The sequence below is a fragment of the Anser brachyrhynchus genome (genome assembly GCF_964034855.1).
Source record: "Anser brachyrhynchus genome assembly, chromosome: 7".
Lineage (NCBI taxonomy): Eukaryota > Metazoa > Chordata > Aves > Anseriformes > Anatidae > Anser > Anser brachyrhynchus.
This window is the reverse complement of record NC_137701.1, coordinates 12,803,462-12,824,244: the sequence shown is the minus strand read 5'-3', so window position 1 is coordinate 12,824,244 and position 20,783 is coordinate 12,803,462. Positions and strand designations below refer to the sequence as shown.

Genomic DNA, 20,783 nt, shown 5'->3' with positions numbered 1-20,783 from the left:
ACACACCTGCTGAGCTGTCCTGTAAAAGCCATTTGGATGGCCCTAACCGAGTTAGCATCCAACGCAGGATGTCACTGGGCTGTTCATCTGGGCTCACCTGCATCCAGGGAAGCTTTGAGATGCTGGCCAGAAAGTGCGCTTCCTTGGGTCCAGGATTTATCTGGTGGCCAACTGCAAAACCTGTTGGTGTGGCTCTGTCAAAGCAACGGGCAGAAATAAGTGTTTGTGGATTTATACCATTCCATCTGTCCTGCAAACACAGGGCTGGGAACAGGTGATGTGTGAAAGGAGAGATGCTGGCTATTATGCTCTTCTAGAAAGATCATGACCTCAGGTGTCAGGGGTTCCCACAGCCACTTGCACAATAGCTAGGAGGGACAAAAGTCTGTTACCAGATCTCATCGGGGCAATGATTTTTGGCCATTCAGTGCCAGAGTATCCCCACTACCTGAGAGTGAGGAGAGCATGACAGTGGGGCTGTCCTGGGGGGGTAGGATGAGGCAGGAGCTGCAGGTGCTGTCCCTGATGGAGCACAGCCCCACAGCATGCAAGCGAGGTGGCAGGGGTGGCACAGGCAGCCTCTGCTGATAGCCCTGCACAAGGTGAGCTGAGGAGTAAGGTTCAGCCTGGGGGAGCCCAGGAGCAGCAGATGGAGGCTGAACGAGAGACAAGGTGGCAGCATAGGTCCAAGGTCCATCTGGGAGACAGGACTGGGGACAAGTCTACCTACAATGTAAGTCCGAGGTCCATCCATGTGCCGTAAGTTTAGAGAGGGACAGAGAGAGACACAAAGATAAAACCAAAGATTGAGCCTGCCTGGAACTGACCTTAAACAGAACCCAAAATGCCACAAGCAGGGGGTGGAGGTCCCAGGTGAAGTTGGTCAGGGCCATTAATACCCACTGGTGCTCGCAGGGCCCTGGCAGCCATTCCCCTCACATCCCTCTCTTCTGAAGTGCTTTGGGTGCTGTGGGTCACCATCAGGCTGTCAGGGTGACATGGAGCCACGGCAGGGACACGGCATGGGCCTGTGGGGCTGGGACAGAGGTAGGGAGTCAAGAAGAGGCTGGGTGGGGAGCTGGAGTGGGAGCCAGTGATGAAGACTAAACAGTGATGGGGTGATGGGGTGCAGAAACCCAGACAAAGCGAGGGGATGAGGGGATGGACCCGAGCCACGAGCCTAGCAGGGCTGGACAATAGAGGATGCCTGGTGCAGGGCACAGCAGTCCCTCTTGCTCCCACCCCCACCCCCCCAATTTCTTTGATCCTTCTTATTTCTGCCACATTTGTTTCATCGAGATCTTTCCAAGATCTCAAAGCTCAGCCAAGAGCCGAGTGTTTGAAAACCAGTCTTCCATTTATTCAGAGCTTTCTGTGCAGTTTTATCTTTCTTTACCAACTCTGAAGGTCCGAATGGCTGGGCTGCCTGATCTTTTTATTCGCAAAGCTTCTCAAAGTGAAGCTGAAGTGAAGCTTCTCCACTTCTCAAAGTGGAGCAGTTTATCAGGTGTTCCTGTTCACAAACACGGGACACAAAACAAACCCAACCCAGATGATGCCCAGTACATCGCAGCGATAGGGAGACAAGCCAAGGCGGCTGTTAGAGGGAAAGCTGCTTTCCTTCAGCATTACCCTGCCCCATCTTGTGGCAAGGATCAGCAAAACCTCCAAGAGCAGCAGTGGCATTCTGCCTGCTCTGTGGGCACCAGGGTGGCTTTCCTGGAGCACTGAGCACGGGGTGTCCAGGGCGGGTCTTCTCCTGCCCTGTGTGCCCGCTTTAGGTGTCCTGTCTTCTCTCGCAGCCCCTCTCCCAGCCGTGGACCAAGCCCCACCACCAAGCCACGTCCCTCAGCGCCACATCCACGCCTCCCTTAAACACCTCAGGGACGGGGACGCCACCGCCTCCCTGGGCACCCGCTTCCGATGGAGAAATGAAGAAACCCGTCCTGGCATCCAACCCAAACCTCCCCGGCACAACTTGATGCCGCCCCCTCAACTTTAAAACCGGGGACGGCACCGCTAGCCCCGGGGCGGAGCTGAAGCGGAGGCCGGGCTGTGCCGCCTCCCGCCCCGCCGTGACGCCATTTCGTGGCGACCCGCATCCGATCGGCGCCGCCATGTCCTTGTGGCGGGCCCGCTTGGGCCCGGCGGCCGCCGCCGCCGCCCGTGGCTGCCTCCGGAGCTCCGTCCTGCCGGCGGTGAGCGGGGCTGGGGCGGGGGTCCGCGGCCGCAGGGGCCTCGCCTTGCGGTGTCGCTTCGGCTCCGGCTGCCCCGAGGCTGCCAGAGGCGGTGGGGCGCACGTAGGGCACCTAGGGCACGTATGGCATGTGGGGCAGGGACGTGTAGGGCATGCATGGGGCAGGGGCAGCCGCTGTGCCCGGGGTGCGGGGAGGGGGGGAGGCAGGGCCTGGGGATGGGGCTGAGGAGATGTGGCTGCGGCGTGACCCGGTGACCTTCAGCGCGGCAGGGTGGCCTCGGGGCGCGGGTGGGGAGAACCCGAGTGAAATCAAAAGCTTTGTGTGGTTGCTGTGCCCTGAGGGAGGCTTGTTCGGCTCTGCCTGAGGTCTGCGGGCGGCTCTGTGCTTGGCTGAGCGGAGCTCGGCAGCGTGCCGCAGGCAGCTCCCGCAGGCCGGGTGCATGTTTCTGTGCACCTTTACCTTCGGGAGCTGTCTCGTGCAGTGCTGCAGCTGTTTCTTCCCTGAGAGGCTGGGAGAAGGTCTAATGCTAATCTCTACTCAACAGTGAACAAAAATGCAAAAAAAACCTGCTGTAGGATTTCACTTGTGAATGCAGGGTACGTCAAGTGACTGTGGCCTTCAGTAAGTCAGAGAAGCTTCACCAATTCCTTAGATCCAGACCAGAGTCTTGGCAGAGCTCCCTTGCCTCAAGTTTTAAACACACTGGGATTTGTTTCATGTTTTCTGGCTTATCAGTATTGCATTTTGTGAATAGCTTTTCAGCCTACGTACTGCTTCAGCTGCAACAGCAGCGCTCACTGCGCTGTATGAAAATTCCTTGCGTTAGATGTGTGTACTTATCTTCCTGCCTGCGCAGGTCTGAAAAATCTGCTCTTTCAGCATGCCTCATTTGGTTAAGAGTGACATAATCTGTTAATTTTATTGCTGTGTTTTCTTTCAGGCAAGAATTCACATCAGCCCTACACGGAATTTGCAGTATGGTTGGCTGGCTTACATATTGGGAGAAAAAACTTCTAAAAAGCTCAATGAATATAGCAAAATCTTTACAGTGGAGGGCAGCTTACGTTCTGGGAAGGGCAAGCTCGCACAACAACTAGCGGAAAAATTAGGTACATCTTACTTTCTTTGTAATATTTAATATAATGTAATAGTGTAATTGTGATTCCTGTGTGAAGGAATTTAGTTCACCAAAACAGCAATTCTTGACTAGGAAATTATTAGGTAATGCTGCAGTTAATGTGAAGGGTATCTAGATAAAGGCAGAATAAAATGTTGGTGAGTTTTGAGATGAGGACAGGGCGCTTGTCGTATCTGTGGAGTGAATAGGTATTGTTTGTTGTGAATGAGATCTTAGCTCTAATGAGGTCATTTTGCTCACCTGAGCTCCTAGGTCACTGAGCACATTAAGAGGTTTGTAGGTTGTGTTTTCTGTGTGTGCGGACTCAGAGCATCATGTTGAATAGAGGACTGGTAGCAAAAAAAAAAAGTTCTGCTGAAACTGGTAGCTCACCTCTCATCGTGGAGGTGGAGCAATAATAAAACCTAATAACTATGATTTGTCCCCCTTCTTTGAGGTGGCTGGCCATAGGATTTTGAGCTGTTTTCAAGTACAGATTAAAGCAGACATATGTACTTAAATGAACTGACTAGGAGATACTTACTGTAAAGAAACAAAACTTACTTTGGTGTTCTGTTTGGGGTTTCTTTTTTTTTGTCAGGAATGAAATACTTCCCAGAAGCAGATATCCATTATCTAAACAGAATCACGGGAGACGGAACATTGCTGGATGAGAAATTTAATGGTTTCTGTAACCTTGAGAGATTTTACAACGATCCAAAATGCCCTGATGGACACTCATACAGACTGCAGTCTTGGCTGTTTGGTAACCGTGTTTTACAGTATGCTGATGCATTGGAACATCTGCTGTCCACAGGTTAGATTTTACAGTAAATAAATTTCATTTTTATATTAACTTGAGTGAAAGCTCTGACCTTGAGATAGCTAAGCTGTTTTGAAGTATTTTGCTAGCGTCGGCATTTTTGAAATGGAGACCCTCTTACTGAGTATGGGTTAACAGTCCATTTAGAAAAATACCTCGTGTATTTTGTGTTAGAACAGCATCTTGTATCATTTCTAGCGAAAGGAATGCGTATCGGTTATCAATTACCAGTTTTATTAATTGTAATTGGGCAATCTCTATTAAAATGGCCATCTTAAGCATACTGAGACAGCTGTGAATTCTACAGCCGTTTTTAAAACTCTCCCTGTACTTTGTTACTTATGGCATTTTTGTTCAGTCATTTTGATTTCCATAAATACTGTTTTATGGTGGTATTGCTGTAATTCCAGAATGTTTCTGGTGTGAAAAGTTTTCTCATTCAACACTGACTTACCTGTTGCTTGTGCTTTAATAAGTGTTTTCCAAAAAAAATGTAAATCATAGAATCATAAGGGTTGGAAAAGGCCTCCGAGGTCATCTGGTCCAACCATCCCCTACCACCGTCACCGACTAAACCATGTCCCTAAGCACCACATCCAACCTTTCCTTAAACACCCCAAGGGATGGTGACTCCACCACCTCCCTGGGCAACCCATTCCAATGCCTGACTGCTCTTTCTGAGAAGAAATGTCTCCTCGTTTCTGACCTGAACCTCCCCTGGTGCAACTTGAGGCCATTCCCTCTGGTTCTATCACTAGTTACCAGTGAGAAGAAAACTTCCTTTCAGGTAGTTCTAGAGAGCAGTAAGGTCTCCCCTGGGCCTCCTCTTCTCCAGACTAAACAACCCCAGTCCCTCACCTCATAGGACTGGTGCTCCAGGCCCTTCACCAGCTTCGTAGCCCTTCTCTGGACATGCTCCAGGGCCTCGATGTCCTTCTTGTAGTGAGGGACCCAAAACTGAACACAGCACTCGAGGTGTGGCCTCACCAGAGCTGAGTACAGGGAATGATCACCTCCCTGGTCCTGCTGGCTGCACTATTCCTGATACAAGCCAGGATGCCATGGGCCTTCTTGGCCACCTGGGCACACTGCTGGCTCATGTTCAGGAGAGCATCAGTCAGCACGCCCAGGTCCTTTACCTCTGCACAGCTTTTGAGCCACTGTGCCCCAAGCCTGTAGCGCTGCATGGGGCTGTTGTGGCCAAAGTGCAGGACCCAGCACTTAGCCATGTTGAACCTCACCCCGTTGGCCTCTGCCCATCGACCCATCCTGTCCAGGTCCCTCTGCGGGGTCTTCCTACCCTCCGGCAGATCAACAGTTCCCCCCAACTTGGTGTCCTCTGCAAACTTACTGGGGGTGCACTCCATTCCCTCATCCAAATCATCAATAAAGATAGTAAAGAGGAGAAAGGGTGTGAATTCTAGAAAGCGTGCCAAACACAACTGTTACTGGGGTGCTCAAATATAGTAATACTTAGTTACTGTAGTGAAGGCACAGAACAAGAATTTGTGTATTAGGCATTTTTAGAATGCACATGCACTGTGTTTGTGCAAACAGAAAATTCTTGCTTTTTTGCTTTATTTAAAATCTTTTAGTCAAATTTCTGAAGGTTTTCTTATAAGAATATCACTGTCGTTAATTTTGAATATTGTTGCTAAGAGTCTTTCTTGAGCCTTGCATGATTGAAATCTACTTTCAATTGCAGGACAAGGCGTGGTGATGGAGCGTTCTCCCTACAGTGACTTTGTGTTTTTGGATGCCATGTTTAAACAAGGCTATATCCACAAACGATGTAAGTTACTTGCGTGCAAAAAGTAAGTTATTTTGCCATAATCTCATCAAGAAGTGAGGTAGTTAGTATTAAAAAAAATAATAACCTGCTGGAAAGATTGACCTCTTTAAATATTTGTAGTTGTTCATGAGGTACTTGGCATTTTGGTGTTCCTTGCATTGAAGACCAACCTCAATGCATGCTACTTGCCAGTCTTTCTTCACGGCTTCAGTTCTGCATATATGTTAAAGAAGATATATTCTTTGTATTGCTTACTTGTGTCTTGCCAGCCAGAGACTCCCTGGAAATGTGTGTGAGCATGCTTACGAAGACTAGATGTCCTTCAGGCAGACCTTGATCTTGCAGCAGTAGGTGAGAGGTGAATTAAGGGTTACCAGGATTTGGCCTACTTAAATGACCAGTTCCCTTTTAAATCTCAGAGAATGTAAACTGCCATTCTTGCCTTCAAGAACGGAGAGGAGGAGGATCCAGGAAACTACAGGCCAGTTAGCCTCAGCTTGATCTGTAGAAAGGTGATTGAGCAATTCTTTCTGTAAGCGATTTCCAAACATATTAAGGATGTAATGGTGACTGAGAATAATTGTTACAGTTTTATGAAAGGGAAGCTGTGTGTAACCACTGGTTTGTTACCTCCTCAAAGAAGGCTAGATTGGTGGACAAGGGGAGAGCAATGGATGCTGTTTATCTTGAGTTGAGCAAGGCTTTCAATGCTGTATCTCATAACCTCCTCGTTGACAAACTGATGATGTATAGACGACGTATGTGGGCAGTTCTGTGGACTGAAAACTGGCTGAAGTGCTGGACTCAAGGCTTAGTGATCAGCAGCAGTGTGAAGTCCGGCTGGGGGCCGGTCAGTAGTGGTATATCCCAGGGAGGCCAGATAGGGTTTAAACTGGGTTCAAAATGTGTGGTGACAGGTCAGAGTATGGCCTCGGCAGTCATGCAGGTGATGCAAAATTCTGGTGGGGGGAGTCGTTGACACCATACGCATTTGGTGCTATTCAGGGGGATGTGGACAGACAGGCTGGAGAAGTGGCTGGATGGTAACCTCATGGAGCTAAACAAAAGGGAGTGCAAAGTTCTGCTGCACCTGGGAATGGGTAACTGCAGGCACCAGTACATGCTGGGAGCAAAATGCCTGGGAGGTAGTTTTGTGGAGGACGACCTGGGGGTCTTGTTGGACACCAAGCTGAACGTAAGCCAGCAATGCGCTTCTTTGGAAGAAGATGGCCACCAGCGTCCTGGGTGCTGCATGAAGAGGAGTGTTGTCAGCAGGTCAAGGCAGAGTGATCACCACCTTTGAAGGTGAAGGGCACAAATGGAAATACAAGAAGTTCTACTTAAAAAGTTCAGTAAAATCCTTTTCAGCTGTGAAGGTAGTCACACTCCGGAGCAGGTTGCATGGTCTTAAAGCTCCACAGAAGTGTGGAAGTCTATAGAGAACAGCTGTAAAGCCAAGGCTAAAGCTGGAAACTTAGCTGTTCTTAGCAAATCTAGCATTTAGGCTACTCCTGAGGTAAAGGTACTTGTTTCCCTGAATGCCTTTGTGTTTCTGCTGTCTTGCCTGATTTGGCTTAGATTTAGCAAGTGTAAATTTGCTTAACACCCACTGTAAGTTGTAGCTTTGTGCTGAATGAGTTTAAGAGCTGGTTAAAATGAACTTCATCTTACTGGTTTGCAAATGAAGCTCAGCAACCTACAATTTAATACAAAATTCAGTCAACAAATAACCAGGTGCACCAAAATCCTTAACAGCAAGCTCCTTGATTAGAAATGCTGTCTACTGCTTTTCACTGTGATGCCAAGCATAGTAGGCTTTAAATTTTTCTCAAACTTTGAATTTGAAAGCGTGGTACTACGTTTCTAGCTAAAACAAGGAGCGTTAGTGAGGAAAGCTTGCACTTGAGCTTTGTTAAATTGAACTATTTATAGTGCCATTTGTATCACTTAAATGTTGAATAAATGCTTCCCCTGAACTTGCCTGGATTCCTAATCACCAAAGTGGTACCTAAAGAATGTTTTAAGGTGTTAATGTGGTAGAAGAATTCAGCTGCACAGAACTGGCTGGCTCCTCTCAGATGCATTTTTCTGTATGTGAAGGTCTTCCAGTCGCATACGCTAAGGTGGAATCTGGTCATTATGGTTTTGGAGTGAAGGTCTGCTGTTGAGAATAGAGAACAGAGCAACTGCGTAGCTGTTCAGTAGTCCTAAGTATGCCCCCTGAACCCAGGTTACCGATCTCCTCTAAAATACTTGCCTTATCCCAGCGTGATCTTGTCTGTGCATCAAAGGACAGGGCAAAGGCATGCCTTATATTTGAGTTTTTGCCCTTAGTGGGAAATACATCGCCTCTTGCAAAGTATCATTACTCTTCTTGTAGCACGTGACATTTTGCAGTGCTACTTTGGCTGCAGTCTGACCTTTGTGGTGAGACAGGGCCGTTTATTTTGTGTGCGAGGCTGCGGCTAACAGAAGGCAGCCCCAGCCAGCTGGTGACATGAATGTTTCTGTCCCTCCTTGGTGTTTTGAGAGGCTGGCTCTAAACAATAGAGAAAACCTATGTTTCTCTAAACTGAAGTCAGAAATAAATTCTCCTTTTGATGTAACAGGTATGTTAAAGATTCTTAGATCTCAGTCCTTGTAGCTCCTTAGTTTACTTTCTGTTTCCTGAAGATTTTTATTTTTCCTAATCCTGAAAACTTGCTGAATCCTATTTGAGGAAAAGCCTACTGTTCAGCCTGGTATATCGGCCAAGAAGAGGAGACTACAAATCAGGTTATGATTTATTTGTAAATAAAATGTGTTTACTAAACAGGGGAAAAAAACACTGAAGAAATAGTTACAGATTCTTTACTTGATGTTATAATTTTAATGCTGTTACTTTGCACTTGTTCATCATTTGGGTTAAGTTTTGCTGCCACTAGATCTCATTGTATTTGACTTTGTTTTTTGTACAGGTCTTGCTCACTACAAGGAGATCAAAGAGATGAGCATCAGTGAATTCCTACCACCGCACTTGGTCATTTATTTAGATGTACCTGTCCCAGAGGTGCAGAAGAGGCTTCAGGAGAAAGGAGAGGTAATTTTCTGTTTTGCCACTGTCATTGCTTGCTAGTGTCTGTTGCAGTCATGCCCTTGTGTTTGAGTTCCATGGAATCTGCTGCAAAATTCCACTTCCGTGAAGCTTCTAGTCCTCTTAAATGTAAGAACTATGTGTTGGTGATAACTGTGTGGGTATTCTGATACGCCTGCTCTAAAAAAAAAAAAATTCGCCGATTTCACTTGTGTAAATTCACTTCTGTAAAAATTAAAAATCAGCTCTTAAAAATCAGCTCTGGTAGCTGCTGTTTCAGGAGTCACATTTAGATAACATGCTTCTTGCAAGATGCTCAAAGATTATCTGTGCTTCCTGAATGCCAGAAGCCCCAGCGGGCGGCCCCCTCCTCTGGCTTCCCCAGTTGACTTGTTTTTCAGACCTGTGTTGACACTAATGTGTTGTGCCAACTCGAGAAAGGATGATCAGCAAGTTCAGTTAACCTGCTGAAATTAGGAAAAATTACAGTTTGGTGCTTTTGTGTGAACACAATGAAACTGCACACTTTAAACTTGAAACTTTTTCATAGGTCTCCCATGAGATATAAAAGCCAGGTAGCTTTCTGGCTAGTCTGATGCAAAGTTCATAAGCAATATTTTATTCTTGTCACCAGTGCAACTTCTGTCTAGTCTGAGGTTATGATAGACTTTTACTTACTGTAGATCCTTGGCAGTTTGTTTTCAAAATCCTTTGGGACTGTAGTAATTTGTCTTCAAGTTGTCTCTTTGAATTTATGGTATTGGGTGGAGAGTACTATTGAGAAGAAAGTTAACTTTTGTTCTGTAGCATAATATTAATATATTACTCTCTTAATATTACTTGTCTCATTATATCAGCATATTGGATTTCTGATCAAAGACTGTTTCAGTAGTCCAGTAAAGCTGGAGAGTGTTTCTGTATAAAGACTAAGCTAGGTTTTTGGTTTGGGACTTTTTTCTTCACCCTCCTGTGATATTTGCACATGTGTTTGTAACTGTTCTCAGCTGCGTTACGAGGATTAAATGATGTTTACCTTATCCCTTATTGAAAGGCTGTGGGAAATTGTATTCAAGTGAATTATTTAACTGTGGATAGCCTGCTATATTAAAAGACAGCTTTGAGTTATTAGAAAAAACATTCTCAGATCCCTTAAACGCTTGGTGATGCCTGCTTCTTGAAGCTGGCGTGTGCATGTTGGTGTGCTGGGGTAAGTCAGTAGCGTTTTGTTTCCTGAGCAGCTCCCTGCTCAGTTAAGAGGGTGGCTGGTCATTGCCAAAGGGAAGCACCTTCAGAGCTGTAAGTGGAAGGCTGCCTTGCTGCTTCGTCATCTGCGTGGCCCAAATTGCTTAGTCTACTGTTCAAGTGACTCCCCTTCTGCCCTCTGGCAGTTTAGGCACTGACTGAATGCTCCTCTACCCTTTAATGAACAAGATGCTCTTGTATGGGAGAACTGTAGATTTCTTTGTTTTAGCAGCTTCAGTTACAGAATTAGAAACTTCTTCATGTATTGTGGGAACCTATGAGTTCTTCGCCCCATGAGCAAAAATGTCGGTGATATTTTTGAGATCTTCTGGCAGGAATTGCTGATGTAGCAGAACTTCCTTGGGGGCAGTGGTACTGCTGAACATTGTAGTGCCTCTTTGGGGGTGATGTTTTTGGTGGATGGAGTGTTTGTGATTGGTAGCAAGCACAGTTATTGCAGGGCGCTGGAAAAAGAAGAGCCCTCCAGTGGGTGCAGCTAGCAGAGCTGTTGATTCTTCTAACGTAATGGGCATCTTGGATGAGCGCTTCCTGCTTGAATGGTGGCAGAAATTGTAATTTGGTTTTAAGATTGAATTGAAGGAACGTGTGCTAGATAAGAGAAATTCCTTGCGTGTTTTGCAAACGTGACGTTAAGGCATGTTGTGCAATAGATGTAGCAGACAGTGAACTGTTTAACAGCAGGTATGAAATCCCTGAAATCCCAAAGAAAGATAGGGGAGTAGATGGTTGCCCATGCACTTACCTGAAACCAGAAGAAGTGGATCCACGTTGTCTGAGTCTGCATTTCCAGCAGGAGAACCAATCTTCTCCTTTTTTTCCTGTGTAATTATATAAAACTTCCATAATTGCCAGGTTTAATCATTCCTTGGAAAGTTAATCTTTCTGAGGCTGTTGATGTATGGTTTGTGCAAACTTGGGAAAAATGAGAATTCCCATAAACTGAAATAAGTTGTAAGAAAGCTTTTTGTTTTGTTTTTCCATCCTTCTTTTGAACCTTCCTTTCCGTATCTTTCTAGATTCACTAGCATATCAAGAGAATCTTACTCATGTCTAATAATTAAAACCACGGAGATAACAGTATGGGGTAAAGCAGTGATTAATGCAGACTGCCACTTATTCTTTGGGAAACCCTAGGTGTTTCTAAACGCTCTAAACACTAATCCTAAACACTCCAGATGTCATAATTCTTGAAACTCTCATTAATGCCTGTGTGGTTCGCTGGATATTTCTCTGCTGATACAAGAGCAGAGCCCATGATAGATGGTGTAACAGCAACTTCTCCTTAGACTGCTGCACGGGGAGCTGGGGGAGAAAGCAAACTTCACAACGCTGTTCTTCTGTTCTGTTTTTTTTAGCCTTATGAGAGAAAGGTGTCTCCTCTGTATCTCCAGAGCATTGAGGATGCTTACAAGAAAACCTTCCTACCAGAGATCAGGTTAGCAAACAAAACTGTTCTGTCCATTAAATCTTCAAGTAAAATGTGTACAAATCTTAAAATCTCTACTAAGAGAAGCAAATAAAACCATGTCACGTGAGAAATCCTCCTTCTAATATATAGTACAATGTAATGTAATGATTGCATCCATGGCATAGTATCTGTGTATACTTGCGTACAGTTAGGTACCTCTTGCATCTAAGAAGCTTGATGCTAGTGTTACAATGTTGGAATATTATAAATTAAGTCTTTTTAGGTGTGAGCTTTGTAGAAGTTTTTTGACTCTTAAGAGATTCAGATTGGGAGAAGTGTATGCAATGGTAAATTCATTTTTTTTTTTTTTAATTTAGCTAATGAGCCCTGATCTGCTGTACTGTTTTTCATCCTTCTGTCTTGGGGAGTTACAGCTTCACTGTTGTGGAATCATACAAGGAAGCTTTCAGGGTGGAGTCATACAGGGAAGTTATTTCATCAATTATCAGTTATTTATCAGTTATTATCAGTTGTGGAATCATACAGGGAAGTTATTTCTTTGCAGCACAGCCAGGGATCTGGTCTGTTTGCTCTGCAAAACCCAGTTCTGTCTCTGTCTCCCTCTTCTGACAATGCTCTGCATGTGATTGGCTTTGGTCCCTTTGCTGCTCTTGTTAGCTCAAAACAGTGCATGGAGTGCTTTCTTGGGGTGATGACGCCCAAAGTGCCGAAGTTACAGCTGTACCTGTTTGCTTTTGTGTGATGTGAGGAGGGCGTACTGCAATGCAAGCTTTTCTCAGGCTTTTGTGGAGAGTCAGAACACCTATGACTTCTCCCCTCCTAAGAACTCCTCTCAGTTGTCACAGCTTTGGCTAGTTTCTTCATAGTGGTACGGAGGAAGAGGAGAAAGTTTTCTGGTAAGAGCTTCTTCCACTTCTCTAGTTCCGTTTCTCTACCTGTTGAGGCACGCTCTTTTTACAGCCAGAAGAGGATTCTATGGACTTGTTAGTGTTGTTAAATAAAGGTTGCACTGCTGCCTGCTTCTAGAGACTGAAGGTGCTCGCCTCTTTGGCCTTGGACTTTCTCTAGCTGGGAAGCAAGCGTGTGTGAACTTGAGACTATAACAGTTTGCCAGCTGTCCCAATTCTTACAGAAGAACTCTATCAAAAATCAAATTGTCTTAAAAATATAAAAGCATATGAACATAAGCAATCTGGGTCCCTTGAAAACAAATTCCTTCCTGGAAGGAAAGCTGGTAAAGGTCAGAGGCAGGCCTAATTTACATCAACACAATCTCTACTCGTGCAGGATTTGGTTTGTGCATGAAGTTGACTGTTGAGTTTCATTTATTTAAGTCAGAATAGATCTTTAGGAATACTGTAGCTTGATTGCTTCCTTCTTGCTTGCTTGCTTCAGCTCCCAAGGTAGATCAGTGTAATTATGCTGTTGGCAACTGAACTGAGTGACTTAATATCGAGCTTGTTATTCATACAGGGCAGAAGTTGTTGGTGCAGTGTACGGTCAGCTGCTTCTGAGTGCATCCCCTACGGATTAGTGGCTTGCACACAGCTGTCTGAAGGAAATGGGGGGCTTGTGACAGAGAGGGAGGGTGGGAAACCGTGAGACTGTCATCCCCCCGAGGGCAGAATTGGTTTGAATTTACTGGAGAGGAGGAAAATGCTGCTTATTCTTTGGGTCAGAAAATATACTGTGTTGTTCAGTGAGGCTAAATCCTAGGCTAGCTGGTCCTGCTGTGATTTCAACTCTTTCCCCTTTGTCTGTACATGGTCAGTACACTTGTTAAGCAAACGCCCTCTGGTTGGCATCCTCATCAGCGTGCGGGCTCACAATGGCTTGTCAGATCAATCTGCCTGCTCAGGTCTGAAGGAGGACGTCTCCGTCCCCTGGATGTGGAGGGGTTCTAAATGTGTGAAACTTCAGCTTTGCACTTCTCTGGACCTCACTGAGGGCTTGCAGATTGGATAAATCTACAGAGGCTTAAACTATCTTTAACTGTTTGCTGGCTCGCGGAGTGATGCGTTGAACTATAGTCAAGCCTGGCTGTTGGTCTCTAAGCACGTGAAGTACTTAACGTCTCTTTCTCAAGAATGACCAATATTTGGTCCAAACAGGCTAAGAGGAATTATTTCCATTACAGACTGTTGGACAAATTCCTGGCCTGCATCTGTCCTGTGTTCAAGCTCATGTTTGCTTGTCTTCTGTTTTTCTTGAAAATGTCTTGAAATCTATGAGGAAAATTATCTAGTTTGTTACTTTGCAAAATTCCAGTTCTCTCGTTCTGTTTATCTGGAACAATTTTATGTTGACCTTAGTGATCTGTCTTATACTGAATATTTGGTTATCATAGAATGTGTGCTTCCTTTCTAGTCTGACATGTTTGTTAATGTCTTTGTCTCCTTATTTATTTATTTTGGAAGTGATTTGTGAGCCCGATGCTGTGTGGCAGGTACTGTTTTATGATTGTAAACACACTGCTTTTTGTATTTTGTTTGACTTTCTTTTCTGGCCCAGAGTGTCAGATTACTAATGTTATCTTTCATATCCAGTAGTGCTTCCACTGAGCAGCTGTTTTCTCTTAATGAAAGCCCTGATAATCTGCAGAGTATCAAGCAATTTGATCTGCACTGTTAATGCAATTGCCAGTGTAAGGCTCTGGTGAAGTCTGGCCTCCTCCTCTGATTAGTGACAGCTGAAACTGAAGATGCACGTATGCATCCTACACTGTCTCATCTGCTCCCTTTGAAAGCAGAATGTTTCTTTTCTTTCTGTGACTGAAGAATTGTGTGAGGCCTTCTGCTTTTTCTTTTCCCCTCCCCTTAAGTTGAGGAAAAAACTCTCTAAATAGTTCCCCTGTTGGAAGCACCAGTTAAATGGCTGACCCCGTAAGAGCTTGGGGGTTCACAGGAATAAAAGGTGCTTTATAAAGGAAGTGTTTTTTTTTAACCCGAGCAGTTCTGATTGAGCAGTGATAATGCAGACGAGGAAATAGTTTGGACTGTTGCAGTTTTAAGTTGTTTTGCTAATGTGTTTACTTCCAGCAGCTATGTTTAGACTTCCATTCCAGTCTTATTATTGATTAAAGTTTGAGGTGGTTGTGATAAGTAAAAAAGCCTATAAAGTCTTTTCTGTGTTCTTTAGCTTTGCTGTGTATAATTTGATATACCATACCTATTTGGCTTCCATTTTATTTTCTCTTCAAGGAGAAATTAATTAAAGGAACAGCCATCCAGGATGGCTGAGGCAGGTTTGGGAATGACTGTCATGAAGGGTTGTGTGTAAACAGCAGTGAAACACATTCGTAAGGGAGCTCCTGTTGTGGCCCAGCTCTGCAAGTGACTTTTCTATGAAGGTTGCTGTATAAATAGGAAAACAATCTTGTTACTAGGATGTTGTTAGCTGTTTTCAATGTTTTTTTTTGCTAATAGCAGATACTGCTACCTGTGTTGCATTGGTTCAGTTAGCTCAGTATTAATAAATAATGATAAATTAATGTATTGCTTTCTTAAAGCTTAATACATATGTTAATACTTGTGGTTATAAAATGAAACATCTACTGAAGTTTTGGGTTAAACTAAGATTTTGAACAAACAGGGCAATTGTAATTGAGGCAACTATCCACATTAGTAAAATGGAAATAAACTCTTAGGTGAGATACTTTCATTTTTTTTATCTAATGAAATAAAACTATGGAATTTTTCATGGGTCACTTGCACTTTAAAAGCGATTTTGTACCAGGAAAGAAACAACTTACAGATATAATAGGAATTCTATTGTGAGGACTCTAAGTATTTGGGGGAGGGAGGAAAGTGGAACTGGTGGATCTGCTTTTGTTATTTTTTGCCTTTGAACTTCATTTTGTTGTAGAGGTGAGAGGCTGGTAAGAGCAGTTGTGTCCTGTGAGTTCAGTGTTTTTCTTCTTTGCAGTGAGACCAGTGAAGTTCTGCAGTACACGGCAAGTGAGGCAGAGGATGTGGAGAAGGTAAGAGTTTGCTGCATGTTGTTTGTTGTTGTTTTTGTTCTTAAACATCTAAGACTGAAACATGAAGAGAACACTTTTTTCTAGATAACCAGCTTAGTTAACTACTTAATGCAATTAGTGCTGGCTGCTATGGCAATGATCTGTGCCGGGACTATACTATAATATTTGATGAATGATTGCAGTTTTTCCAGGAGAGTGACATATATCCCCCATCCCTTTTGCCAAGATATCTGGCTATCTGAGCAAGCAAGATTGATGTAACTTATTGCTGGTGTTTCCAAACTTGGTTTGTTTTTCCAAGCAAATCTTGTGAGGGCAGTAGAAACTGCATTTTCAGAGTCTGTGCTGGGCTGTGTAGCATTTGGCTGTTCAGTCATCCCTATTTGAAGTGGCTGGAAGCACGGGCACGGATCTGCATAGCTCAGTTTGGGAACTAAAGGCATTAACCAAGAGGTAAGTTACCCACAGCATTCAGCTGAGGCTCTTCCTACAAGCGTAAGGGCTATTTCTGTTGGCTTTTGACAGCATGCAGCTTCCTGGGATCCAGGTTGGTGCACAGGTTCCTATGCAATAAAGTAGCTATTTTTTTCTAAAAGCTCATCATTATTTGATTATCATAAACAGCTTGATAACCAGAGCTGTTAACTGCTTTGTACCCCTGGATTATTCATCTGTATCAACTAGCATGTGGTATCTAAACTGTAATTTCTTCTCTGAAGGGTTTTGCCAGACATGTTAGCCCTGGACCAAGCCAGATAAATTGCTGTCTCATTGCTAGAAATAAGCCATCTCTTACTGTGTGACCAGATTAACCTGAGATGACTGCTTCCTCCTACTTTTTGGTGTGTTGTTTTCACAGTAGGTGAAATGCACTCGCCTTATTTCAGCATTCTTACCTATGGAAGATGACTAGTGGGATAATAGAAACCTCTTTCTTCTTCATCTTGAACTTTTCTCTGTAGCTGCAGTCCCCTCTGAAAACTCACAGGCTTTATGTAGTTCTGAACAGGTTTCTAGGGGGGTCTATTTCATTTCCAGGGTTGGAAGTGAATTCCTCAAAGCTCATTTGAATTCTGTAGTAGCAATAAGGGTCTCAGCTGCACTAAAAACTTTTTTTCTGACATGTCTTACTGACTTAATATTTTTGTCCTCTGTTTCTTATTTGAAAGTTCCGATACATTTTTCTAGGGTCCACTTAATGTTCTCCTGTCCTTTCTTAGAGGGGCAAAAGGAATATGTAGCTAGTTATATTGCTTTTTGCTTTAGGAAATAGACCCAGGCCTTTGCACAGCAATATGCGAATCATCCCTGAATCAGCTGGAAAGAGAATCGTCGAGGTGATTACTTCAAGATAGAAAAGTTACTAGTTTGGGAAAGGGGAGAGTTTGGGAAAGCATAACAGAATTATTTGCATCAATATATATTTAAAAAAATCCTTTTAGCACACAGTAATGTATAGTACAGTATTTAGGGACCCACGTGTATGATGATATTTCTGCCAAGTTCAATGTAGTAATTAGGCACCTTGTACAAAGCTTATATTTGTATTGCTCTGTACTGATGTGAGGATGAAAACTGACTTTTTAATGGCAACCTGTAACAGCTTGTCTGCCAGTGCATCCTTGCATTCCTTAGAAAGAACATAATCCTTCCTGGAGTAAGTAAATTCATGAGGATGGCAGCCCAGCACTGATAGCAGGCTGCTTGCTGAGGCCCCGGGTGAATGGTATTGTTGTGGTTCTCTTTAAAATGAAGCCAGTGATCTCTTTCAAAGGTGAAGCTGTATCTTTTGTTTTAAAGCAGAACTTAAGATGTGTTAGTATAGTTGCAGAGGCTCCAAGCACGTAGGCATCCTCCATAGCTCCTTCCTTGCTTTTTCTGTCTTCTGATGTGTTACTTGGTTTGCTGGCTCTAATCATGTACAGATGAAAACTCTAAAGCGAACCAATTCCACTTACTACCAGTTCCTCCAAGAGCAAAGGAAAACGTCAAGAATCAGATGCAAAAGGGAAACAACCCTTCCTTTCAGCGTATGTGCACCTGTCCAACCACCTGCAGCATGACAGGCCATGCCTTCAGCAGATAGCCAGCCATCTTACTGCAGAGGTTTGCATGCAGTTTCATGAGGACGCTTCTGTTTTGCCATGAGGCATGCCTTAGGGCTTAGCTGAAGTCTCCAAGTCAGTGCTTAACTAAAAGGTCCCTGATCCCAGCCTTGATATTTAAAGCAAAGAAGGTGTCTCACTGCTTACTGCCTTCACTGGGCACTTTGAATTGTGGCAGAAGTTTGGCACCTACTACTACAGTGTTCACTCATGGATTTACCATCTGGGATGGAGTTATTTCATTCCAGCCAGGACACCTGACCCAAACTGACCAAAGGGATGTTCCATACCATATAATGTCACACTCAGCAATGAAACTGGAGGGAGTTGTTCCAAAGTAGCCATTGCTTGCAGACTGGCTGGACATCGGTCTGCTGTTGTGAACTGGTGAGTGATGCCTTTGCATCAGTCATTGTTTTTGTTTTGTCTGTTTTTCTTCATTTTCTTTGTTGAATAGTCTTTATCTTGACCCAGTAGTTTTTCTTGTTTTTGCCCTTTCTAACAGGCTGCCCAGAGAAGCTGTGGATGCCCCATCCCTGGAGGTGTTCAAGGCCAGGTTAAATGGGGCCCTGGGCAACCTGGTCTAGTAGGTGGCATCTCTGCACATGGCAGGTGGGTTGGGACTTGGATGATCTTGAAGGTCCCTTCCAACCCAATTTTTATGATTCCTGTGATTTTTATGATTCCTGTTCTCTTCCCCTTTCCCCTTCACGTTCTGCTGCAGGGGAGTGAGCAGCTGGCTGGGGGCTGAGCTGCCAGCTGGGGTCAACGCATCACAACCATGCAAGACTTACCAGAGTAGCAGTGAAACCTGGAGATCCTGAAATGTTTGTTTTCAGAGAGAACTGTTCCTAGATGAGGGTGATAGCTCCCTTTGGGCAACAAGTACGTTGTGCCACTGTGGCGAGGCTACAGTTGTGAAATTTGGAGTAGAAAGAGAGGCTTTTTGTTAGGTCTCTACATAAGAACAAGTGGAGTTTGACTTCTGTCAAAGAGGCTAGAAGACAAAACTACTCCGTCACTGTATTCAGTTGGTAGAGCTCTGACTTTCACACCTGCCCTGTGTTGGAGCAGAGTTACTGTTGCTGACTTGCATTTTTGCTCCTTGAGCCAGATGGCAAAGCTTAATCCTAGGATCTAGAAACTGGTAAATCTCTTGGATCTTTGAGTTTAGTTTGTGCTGTTGGAGATGAGTTAGATTAGTTGAAGCCTGCTCTAAACATGCTTCCTAAGGCTGATTTTGTTCAGAAGTGCAAAGTAGACTTAAGTGCAAAGTAGACTTTAGTTGGCCCAGTCTGTTACAATAGCCTGTACCTAATATCCTCATATTCCCATGCAAAAAGTTTGTGTAAAGCAGGACATATTGGTGAGAACTTCCTTATTCTTAAAATTTGAAGCCCTATTAGTCATATTACCATACACTTCTATTTCATTGACTTTTAGTTCCCTTTATGATAGAATGGTCTTGCCCTGTTGTGGCTGGATATCCAAACTGATATGCTCAATAGTAAAGGTTAGCACTGTTAACCAGGAGACTTTTGGAGCAGGCTTCAGGTAAATAAGAGTTCACTGTGAAAACACTTCAGATAGGCAACTGTTTGCAAATATCTGTTTTGGAGTATTGCAGAAAGACATTTTTGAAAATGGCATGTCTTTGGAAGCTTTAAATACTGAAGGCCTTTACCGTTGTTCTGGGATTCAACTTTACTTCTGCAGATAGCCACCTGTGACCATTACCAGCAGACAACTCTGACATGAATTCTTTTTTACTTTCAGGAAGGAAAAATAACTGAAGGGAGTAAACCTTCATATTTTGTCTTAGACCTGAAATTACTATTTCAAATAACTCTTGAATCTCTGAGATTTCAGTCTTGTGAGCACCCCTGTGAAAAACTAAGAGCTCAGCCTACTTGTTCTCAGACTTTTTTTTTAAATATATATAATTGGGGTGTTCCTGCTCCTATAGCAGATGAATGATGCATACAGCAGCTGGTGTGCGTTCCTTTTCTAAGTTCATATACCTGCGGCTGCAGTGAGAATTCTCTATTGCAGTGAGAAGTATCTGCTGACAAGAAGGTTCAGCATCCCAGGAAATGTGTTCTCTAACATGTTCTTAGTTTTGTTTTTTTTTTAGGGCCAGAATTAGAGAAACAGGAAGAACATGAAATGCAAAAAAAAAAAAGAGAACAGCATGTGGATGAGAACCTTGAGCGATTATTGCTGACTTTTCAGGATGTCATAAAAGGAAGGATAACATGATTCGAGAGCCATGATGTCAGAAGGGGGTAGCCAGATTTGGGAGAAATAAGAGGAAGAATTGGGCTGTTTGTGTTATTTGTGTGTTTTCTTCTATTTTTTTCTCTCTTAGCATGTCTTCAAGTTGTCAGAACAAAGCCATTTGTTTCTTCCCTAGATTCTGTAGTAAAACTCATTGCTGGAGACTTTGTTTTAATCCTGTAAATCAGGGTTTACAGTCAGTGTAAAGCTCTTAGAGCTCTAGTAGAGAGTCTACCAAGCTCAACAGTCTTGTCATCATTATGCATAACCGGAGTGCACACTGATGACCCTCTTCTTAATTGGGTTGGACAAATCTGGACTAGAGGAAGGATTATTGTTTTGAAGTCAAAGTACAAGATGGTCTCATGTTTTCATTGGTAAAATGTTAGCTATAGAAACTAGTGTTCTTTCCACGTGTAAGAATAAAGTTGTTTTCCCCTTCTCTTTGGACTCAGTTTACCTTTGAAATGAAGTAATTGATATTTGGAAATATGGGTATGGCAGGAGGGAATTGGTTTTGGTTTTTGGGGTGTTTGTGTGCAGCTATTTCCTGTTTTAGATAGTGGTGTTTAACTTAGCCAGATTCAATTTACAGCTTCTTTACTGTGCCATTTGGGAGCTTAATTTTTTGACATTATAGTTTGTCTTAGTTGTTTATAGCAAATGTGCAACTCCGAAATAACTTGCACTTCTGATGTGTCGCTTAAAAAGGTCAGTTGGGGCTTCA

At 43.8% G+C, this 20,783-nt stretch overlaps 1 protein-coding gene across 1 annotated transcript in view; it reads left to right on the top strand.

Annotated features, from left to right (window-relative positions):
• Window positions 1–2,035: 2,035 nt before the first annotated feature.
• Window positions 2,036–20,783, top strand: part of NDUFA10 (NADH:ubiquinone oxidoreductase subunit A10) — a 45,787-nt gene continuing 27,039 nt past the window's right edge. Inside the window, exons 1-7 of the mRNA XM_080598695.1 lie at window positions 2,036–2,198; window positions 3,139–3,307; window positions 3,917–4,132; window positions 5,844–5,930; window positions 8,888–9,009; window positions 11,622–11,701; window positions 15,620–15,674. Coding sequence (XP_080454821.1) covers window positions 2,118–2,198; window positions 3,139–3,307; window positions 3,917–4,132; window positions 5,844–5,930; window positions 8,888–9,009; window positions 11,622–11,701; window positions 15,620–15,674 — 810 coding nt within the window. The 5' untranslated portion in view covers window positions 2,036–2,117. The remainder of the gene's footprint in view (window positions 2,199–3,138; window positions 3,308–3,916; window positions 4,133–5,843; window positions 5,931–8,887; window positions 9,010–11,621; window positions 11,702–15,619; window positions 15,675–20,783) is intronic.